General features: G+C 31.3%; 1 protein-coding gene across 1 annotated transcript; it reads right to left on the bottom strand.

The window, feature by feature from the left end:
- Positions 1 to 3,149: 3,149 nt before the first annotated feature.
- On the bottom strand, positions 3,150 to 7,544 carry LOC129297301 (uncharacterized). The gene is made up of 6 exons (XM_054935655.1): positions 7,321 to 7,544; positions 7,022 to 7,237; positions 6,137 to 6,303; positions 4,268 to 4,349; positions 4,085 to 4,153; positions 3,150 to 3,469 (listed from the first exon to the last, which is right to left on the bottom strand). The coding sequence occupies exons 1-6, from the start codon at positions 7,459 to 7,461 to the stop codon at positions 3,299 to 3,301; spliced, it is 846 nt and encodes a 281-aa protein (XP_054791630.1). The 5' UTR covers positions 7,462 to 7,544; the 3' UTR covers positions 3,150 to 3,298.
- Between the last annotated feature and the right edge of the window lie 1,879 nt (positions 7,545 to 9,423).

Here is a 9,423-nt window from a genome sequence, read left to right as displayed (position 1 = left end):
TCTCAGCGTCTCACATCACAGATTCCGAAGGTAACGTTACGAAATACTGCATGTCGTTTTCGGCGTTCATGAATGAGATTTGATTAGAAGTCTAAATTTTATATACTTAACATATTTTTATCATGTATAAAAAAATATATATTTTTATCCTATAAAATTAAAATAAATAAATTTAGTATAAAAATAATATTAATATTAAATTTTAATATAAAAGTTAAATTTGATAGTAGTTGATCAGAAAAAAATTAAAAAATATCTTCAAAATTATAAAAAATTGATCAATAAATTTTTTTGCCTTTTTATATAGTGTTTTAATCTTTGTTTACAATTTTAATTTTTTAAAGTTTTAATTAAGTTTAACTTTTATTATAATAAGAGCAAGATTGTACAGTTTTAAAAAGTTAAAAAAATATTGCATAAAAATAAGCTAAGGTTTAAATACATTTGAACCTATATTTAAAGATTAGTTTACTCTTTTAACCAATAAACAATATTTATATTTAATTACAAATAACATAAATAAATGAATAAATAATTTTTCTTTGATTTTGTCTTATCTATAAGAATGAACAGAGGACGACGATTCAACCAAGCGGGGCAATTATCACTTATTACTTTATTACGATAGGAATCATGTTTCCTTTAAAAAAAAATCAAGAAGACAAAAAAAAAAAAAATAGTCCGATAACAAGTATAAGCATCATTGTTGTCTCCGTAAAAACAGGGTAATTTCGGATTTCCAAGATTTCTTCCCCAATTGCCTTACCATATTCTTCCCCTTCTCTCTCTTTTCAGCGGTGATATCAATATTTAGATAGTTTAGATTTAATTTTTTATAGAATTATTGTCAAGTGTTAAATTAAAAAATATAATGATTAAATTCAAATTTCTAAAATTTGATCTAAGAACAATCTAAAATCTAAATTGCCTAAGGGAAATGAGTATTTTTTTTAGATAATTGAAGATTTTATAAAAAAATTATTTTGTAAGAGATTTATAAAAAGTAAACAGTACTTCAGATTAGTTACATAATAAAAAAATATTATTAGTTAGCTCTTTTTAAATTTTGTTATAATTTCCTTGATTTTTGTTTTATAAAATTGATTTATTACTATATCATTTCAATTTTATGATATCTTCATGTATGCTGTATCTTTAAAACACTCTCCCTGATCTACCACATTGGATTATTTTCAAAAGCTACTCTAAATAACTTTTTAAAATGATCAAGAATCTACTTCTTTTCATATTTTAATTATTTTCAAAAAATTTAAACAAATATCATAAAAACTTACAAAAAAATTTTAAAAATAAGGAATTTATTTATAAAATAAACTAAAACAAACGAATCCTAAATATTAATCTAATAGCTAGAAAGAGGGAGTTAAAAATGAGAAGGAAGATGGCAGAAAAATCCCAGTCGCGAGTTTACAATGAGAGGAAGTATATTCTCAAGTTTAAACATGAGTAAAATACACTAATCTTTCATATATTTTGTAAAAATTACAAAGACTTTTGCTTATTTTTAAAATATATACCTTAGTTCAATTTTTAACAAGTTAATAATATTCCCTTAATAATTCTAAAATATTTATTTTTTAATTTGTAATTGTGTTAAAAAAATTAAAATTATTAATTTGTGTTTATAATCTAATTGGCAACTCTCTCCTCCTCAATTTAAGGAACTTTAAATAATTAAGTATGACAATATTTAAATAAATTTTTAATGTATTGTATTAAAATTATAAAATTTATAGTAATAAATATAAATTATATTTACTAATTTATTTCTTCTTATATTAAAACCCAATTTCATTTTTCTTTTGGAAAAATGACATTAAAGTTCCAAAATAATGAATTTATAATTGTTAAATCCTCAAAATAATTTCTGAAATTGGTTGTAAATCTTCATTTATATAATTATAAATTCAGAATTTTTAATTATAAGACATTTAAATTTTAAATAAAACTCTCAATTTTTAGTTTGGATTTTTTTTTTGGTAATTATTTGAATCAATATTTGTAACTTCTTTTTTAGAAAATTTTGTTGAAAACCTAACTATTATAAATTCCCTATCATAAACTTTTTTGTCATTCTCCTCAAGTTTTTTCATACACACATGTTTGAAATATTATTTTAACCAACTTATTTATTAAATTTTTTTAAAAAAATGCTAAGTAAATAATTTTCAAAACTAAAAACATTTAAAATTTGAATAAAAATTTAAGAAAAATATATTCATTATTTTTTATGGTACCTTATATAATTTTTAGATAACATTTATACTTGAAGAAATGTATTTCAGTTTAATATATGTGACTTGATAATCAACTGACAATTAAATTAATGGAAATGAAATGTTAAAAGTACAAAGAAAGTTTATGTTTAGTAACTATTGATTTTAAGAAAGGTTAGGATGTGTTTTAAAACTAAAAGGGATGTATTTGTATTTAAAGTAAAAATAGAGTAAAGTCAATATATTTTACTCTAAATATATTTTCTTAAACTGTATTAAGATGAAATAAATGAATGAATTCAGGTTTGTTTATATCAAAGAGGACAGAATGACCACCCAAGCGAATCGACATCTTTCGAGAAGGACGTCATATATCCTTTGTTTAGATTTAAAAAAAAACAAAAAACCCTCAAAGAAGACCTTTCCACGATCATTCCACTTACTCACTTTATGCCCCCAAACAAATGAAGATGAGCATGTATTGAGATCAGGTATCTTAGTAAAAGTTTAATATGTTTATGCGATATTTTTTTTTATGTTGTAAAGGCAATATTTTTTTCCACATATTAAACATTATCTTAAATTTCTGAACCTGATTTTTCTAAATCCTTTTTTTAAATAGAGGTCTTGACTTTGTAGAGAAAGGGTTACTTACAAAATTCTACTGGAGCAAATAATCCAATTAAGTGCACGGAATTTGTAACCATCTAATGTCAACTCCTAACCACAAAGAGCATATTTGGTTTCATGTTGAAAACTCCCACCAAAACTGTGGTTTTGGTAGTTTCTATTGTGAAACCATACATAAAATAACGTTTGATAAAACATTTTTTTTTTCACAAGCTAAGACCTAAGTGGAAGCTAGTGTTGTCTATTTTTGTATGAATTTCCATTTGGGCACAGTCCAACAACTTCAGTGACTCAATTTGCAGAACATATTTACCATAATGAATCATGCTTCATCCAGAAATGGAAGTTGCTTTTGAGATGAAAGCTCAAAGATGGAGACAAGTAGATTTGGGAGGATTGCCAATAAAAGCAGCTATTGACAGAAGAGAACTTCACTGAAGACCATAAACAAGCAAAGCTCCTACTGCACCTACACCAGCAATCAGACCAATAATGACTCCAATTGGCGGCAAAACTCCACCAATCGCTTTCCCCGTGTTCACGTCGTACCGAGCAAACCTCTTCTTCGGTGCCTGGCACTGGGGGCATCCGTATGTATCAGGCTGCAAAAGACAAAGAGATTAGATATTATGGATGTTGTTGAAAAGGAAAATTTGGACATTTAAAACTCATATCTTGTGAATAGCTATAAATCCATGCAGATCTCACGTGAACAAAAGTGAATGCATGTGAATATGCGATACATTCGAAAGGAGACAAAGAAAAGAGATTATGACTATGAAGAAGGGATGTGAGTTTCTAAGGGAGACTTGGTAGTATGGATATCAAGTTGCATATTGAGTAGTATTAAGTGCTAGCTTTTAAGATAGGGTTCTTCATTCCAGTAACTTTCACACAGTTGCATTCTTTTACATCACTCTCTCTTCAAATATACATACGCATGAACTTAAGGGATTTAGAAAAGTTATGCATCATTAAGGAAATAAGAGCTATTAAACACAACTTGATGGGAGTTTCTATCAGGCAGATCAATATTGTCAGCACACGACAATTAACAAACAATGAAAATGCAGCCACTTAATGGGCAAACTGATGACATGAATACCATGATGAGAAGTAAAAGTCATTAAGTCAACCATCTCCTTGTGCTAGGTTTTTTCTCTTAAAATATTATTTTTGGACAGTATTCTACTGCTTATATGCATATCTGCTTTTACCTGCTCATCGAAAGGTTTCTGTAGGGTGTATATGTATCCACAATCAAGGCAAATGTGAGTAGCTCTAGCCTGCATGCATGGTGGGGCACCTTATTAGCCATTGTATGTACAAGATACGGCAACAAGAAGATAAACAAACATGAAGCAGCAATAGAAAGCAAGTAACACCATAGCGATACTTGCCTTTTGAGCATCAGTCAATTTTCTTCCAAAGCGAGGAGGAGCAGGGCGTTTCTGAAGTCTTTTAACATCTACATCAGCACCTCTTCATTAAGAAAATGAACATATTATAGCTTGAGAACTCACCACGACCACCAATAAGAATGACAAAATAATAATCAAGATCGCATGAAAATCACACAGCCATCAAGGCTGGAATATCTGAAACCTCTCCTGCACTCATGTATAGACTATGCGTTTGATGCTGTTATAACAAACTGATGTACATGATTAGTGTTGTACAAAAAAATTCTGCGAAGGAAGTGTCACTGAATGCATACCAAAATTTAATGCTGTTCAGACAGCTTAGTTATTTTTGCTTTTGATTTTTGTATATTATTTGTCTCATTGGTTAATTAAACTAGTCCAGCGTTTGTCAAGCTATCTATAACACTGATTTCACTGTTTGTCCCAATCATGCTTCATCAGCATGATCACTCACTACACGCATCACAAAATATTCTCATGAAGCAAGCCAATTTTTTAGCATACCAGGATTCATCAGGCCAACTAGGAATTAAAGGAGATACCAATTTACAAGAACAGTGGCTGACCTAGGACCCGAGGCTGGGGGGGCAGAGATATATATATATATATATATATAGATTTTGCGAGGCATAAATGATATACTTCATCGATAGCAAAGTTTAATTTGCCTCCAGGTACTGAAAGAAGTGAATAGAATTGTATGAACTAGATTTCCTATATATGCAAGAGTTGAAATTCGAATTCCAACCACTTGTTTAAATAATGAGACCTTTACCATGTATACCAACTTGATTTTCTAATAAACAATGAGTTGAACATATAGAGGTCAAAATTCTGTTGGCAAAAAAATATAAAGCTCAGAATTATTTAAAATTATATAAGTATTTAAACAAACTACTTACCTTATCACTATTTATGGCTCATGAATAATACAATTTTCTATAACTTTTATAAACATACCAATGATATTGTTTAGAATCCAAATATGGTAAATCATGCTTCAAGCAAAGTGTACATCTAATTGATAAAAATGCCAAAGAGTTCACAAATATAAAAAATAAGTAAAAATGAAAAACTATATAAATGATTCTGGAAAAAAAATAAAAATAAATAATATAAAAGAAAATTTCTTTTTCATGGTCTCTTCATTATAGAGATGAGTAATACAAGATTGAGAGGGTGCATTAGTGGATTTGGGCCACATTCCACTGGGTTCAAAAAATGAAGATGAGTGGGGGCATGATACAAAGTCCTAAATATATATTCGCGTAATTTTTTTAATTTCAGGGGAGGCATTTGTCCACACTGAAAGCAACCTACGTCTGCCTCTGACAAGTTGAGTTAATGACAACTTGAGCTGTGTGCATGTGCATTTGAGTACGTGTTAATCAATAGCAACTCAGTCTTTTAAGAATTTCTCATGAAGCTGACCAGTTTTTTAGCATACCAGGATTCATCAGGCCAACTAGGAACTAAAGGAGGCGTCAATTTACAATAGAATTAGAAGCTAGAATAAAGATCTTTATCCGCTCGAGTTAATGACAACTTGAGCTATGCGCATGTCTGTTTGTGTACGTGTTAACCAATAGCAACTCAGACTTTAAGAACTTCTCACAAAGCAAACCAGGATTCATCTGGCCAACTGGGAACTAAAGGAGACAGCAATTTACAAGAGAAGTAGAAGCTAGAATAAAGATCTTTATCAGCTCGAGTTAATGGCAACTTGAGCTGTGTGCATGTGCATTTATGAAAATGTTAATCAATAGCAACTCAGTCTTTCAAGAATTGATGCACTTGAGCAATTGACAAAGGCTTGAAAACTCAAAAGGGTAGAATGTATAAAACCTGCTGACAACAAAGTAGACAGAATCAGGCTTTGCTTGAATGGCAGTTTTTGTAAATCCAAGCTTATCAGCTGGCCACAGTTCATCCCCAAAGAAACTGCTAGTATACAGGACTTGGTCCCCCGCTTTCAGCCCTGCTCTAGCTGCATTCCCGCCACCTTCCACACCCTAAAACAGACGATAAGTTTCCATTAACAAGCGAAAAAACTAATATATATTGGCCTGATTGGTATCACAAGGAAGAAGCATTCGTTTTTCATGACCATATGTTATCATTTTTTATCTATCATTGTTTATTTTTATTTATATTTTAATCTAAGGACACATGTATCATTTTTATTATATTCCAATCCTCTTTTCATTTTCACCCCTAACATTTTGCCTGTCAAATGTGAGCATGCCTAAACTAAGGAGAATGAAAGGGGGCCAAATGAAAGGAAATTTTGAATCTTACAAATTCTTTTTGCCGTCCTTATCTCATCCGTATTTTCCCTCCCCAAGCATATTCTAAAGGAAAAGCAGTTACATTTAAAACTAAATAAAAAAATATCTAAACTAAATTTATGTTCACTTTTCTCCCATTCTCCACAAAATAAATGTATCCACTTGAAGACATTGATGAATGTATAATCTTTTAATCAAATTAAAATCCCTAAACAAAATAGCTTTCCTTTCACATGTAACAGAGTTCTAACAGAAATCACTAGGCCCTGTAAAAAACAACTGCACCAAGCTTTCGAAAATCCTGGTTTCTGCACACAATAAATTGGGGAAGAATCCCTTTGAGAAAATAATTGGGTTGGAACAATCTGATGAAGACATGCAACAGTAATCACCGAACTGGCTAAATTTTCCATCAAAAGTAGAAAGCAAGCAAGTTACTCACAGTGATGACGACACCGCCACCGGATTTCTGTCCTAAGGTGAGACCAAGTGGTTTGTCGACCTCGACCTCAATCGTCTTTGCAGCACCAGCAGTTCTAGCTGCAATCTCAAGTCCTCTTCTAGCAATGGCGCAACCCTTGCTGTTCTCGACCACGAAGAAGGAATCCGAAGCAAACCTTTTCGCTTCACGAAGCGAGAGGCCCTGGAAAGACGTTTTCTGGAGAAAACGAACATAAATTCATATTGGGTGACAAGAAAACAGTACCCAGAAAATGCCCCCGGGGGGGGGATGAACAATACCTGGGATTGAGAAGAAGGATTAAGAAGATACTTGAGCTTAGAGCACTGAGGGAGCTGAGAATTTTTGATGGAGCGACTGGAGGAGGAAGAGAAAGTGGCAGAGCATGAGGATGAGGAAGCTGCTGCTACAACACCTGACATGGCTAGCTGGTCTTGTGTGTGATGACGATGATGAGAGAGTTGTGTGGATGAGAATGAAGTGTTGTAGCAATTTGCAAAAGAACGCTTGAGTGAAGGAAAATAGAAGATGGTGGTTCATTTTTCACGATGGAAGATAATCTTTGATTGGTGGGGGAAGGTCAGACCCCTGTCTCCGTGCGTGCCACACGCCCTCAGCTTAAAGCCACGAACGAAGTCATTCCAAATGCCGCCGGTTCAATTATTTTAATGGGAAAACTCACAAGGTAGGACCCACACTCGAGTTCAAATATTTTTGAAAGAATGGCATTAAAGATCTTAAAAAGTAAGAATTTTGTAAATAAAGTTTATTGATTTTGAAATTATTCTGATGATCTAAAGGTCTCATTTATAATTATGTTTTTTAGTGAAATAACTAATTTGATCCTCCTATAACCAACTGCTAAATAAAAATTGCTTCTTCTTCCTTCTCGTCCTTCTCTCTCTTCCTCTTTCAACATTGATACAATAACTAAATTTATTTTTCCTCCCCATCATGCTTCTTTATTCCCTCTCTTCTTCTTCCTCCTTCTTCCTTCTTTCTCTCATTTGAAGCTTTTTCGTTCAACAGGTATGAGTGGGTGATTCACTTTTATCCAGATGGGTATGGAGAAGACGATCAGGCGTTCATCCGATTAGATTCCTCTCATGCCAACCAGCTTCTTGAAATGATTTCCATAGTGTGAAAAAAATGGATCCAGTGCTGCATCTGCCATTATCAGTTTTATTTTGTTAAAAAAGGATATAGAGAGAGTTTAAGCCATATCAGTTTTATCTAATCATAATGTACGCGTTCACGTTCATTTAATGAAAATAAGTTATTATTTATGGACTTTTTATTGTTTCTGATGCATTTTTTTTTGCAACTGATATAAATGTTCTGGTGTAGATGTTGTTTATGAAATTCATGTTGTTTTTTATAGAGTTTACGTTGTGCAAACTTTGCAATTAACTTATGTGGATATTTATGTTTATCATATCAACAAACCTTGTATTGTAAATATATGGACATTGTGTTGTTAGTAAATGGATACTTTCACGTTATATACGGACCTTTTATTCTTTATTAACTTGAGAAACTTTTTCAAATGTTCAGTTTAATCACACAAATCATGTGAAATAGATGGATATTGTGTTGTTAATAAATGAACCTTATCATATTATATACAGACTTTTTATTATTCATAAACTTGAGAAACTTTTTATTAAGCCTAGCCAACTGATAAACTAGACACACATGGACTTTTAGTTTAGAATATATGAAGATTGTGTTGTGCATTGTGGATATTGTGTTGTGTATTATTTGTTTACTTGTGTATTTTGTTAAGCCTAGCCTACTGATAAAGTAGAATCTTATGGACTTTTAGTTGAGAACATATGAACCTTAAGTTGTGCATTGTTTGCTTATTTGTGCATTTTTCAAGCATAGCCTACTAATAAAGTAGAATATTATGGACTTTTAGTTGAGAATATATGAACCTTAAGTTGTGCATAGTGAATATTGTGTTGTGCATTGTTTGCTTACTTCTGCATTTTGTCAAGCCTAACTTACTAATAAAATAAAATCTTATAGACGTTTAGTTAAGAATATATGAACCTTAAGTTGTGCATAGTGGATATTGTGTTGTGCATTATTTGCTTACTTCTGCATTTTGTCAAGCCTAGCTTATTGATAAAGTAGAATCTTATGGACTTTTAGTTGAGAATATATGAACCTTAAGTTGTGCATAGTGAATATTGTGTTGTGCATTGTTTGCCTATTTGTGCATTTTGTTAAGCCTAGCTTACTAATAAAGTAGAATCATATGGACTTTTAGTTGAGAATATATGAACCTTAAGTTGTGCATAGAGGATATTGTGTTGTGCATTGTTTGCTTAATTCTGCATTTTGTCAAGCCTAGCTTACTGATAAAGTAAAATCTTATG

Source organism: Prosopis cineraria, unplaced genomic scaffold (genome assembly GCF_029017545.1).
Source record: "Prosopis cineraria cultivar Desert tree isolate PC_DT_omini unplaced genomic scaffold, ASM2901754v1 PC492, whole genome shotgun sequence".
Taxonomy (NCBI): domain Eukaryota; kingdom Viridiplantae; phylum Streptophyta; class Magnoliopsida; order Fabales; family Fabaceae; genus Prosopis; species Prosopis cineraria.
This window is presented reverse-complemented; position numbering and strand designations above follow the sequence as displayed.

What these genes read in the sequence shown, in the direction of transcription:
- LOC129297301 (XM_054935655.1), bottom strand. Translation starts at nt 7,461, where the DNA reads ATGTCAGGTGTTGTAGCAGCAGCTTCCTCATCCTCATGCTCTGCCACT. An exon ending in ATCCTTCTTCTCAATCCCAG is followed by an intron (nt 7,238 to 7,320) that starts GTATTGTTCATC and finishes CGTTTTCTCCAG; the next exon opens with AAAACGTCTTTCCAGGGCCT. An exon ending in AGAAACCTTTCGATGAGCAG is followed by an intron (nt 3,470 to 4,084) that starts GTAAAAGCAGAT and finishes TGTCTTTTGCAG; the next exon opens with CCTGATACATACGGATGCCC.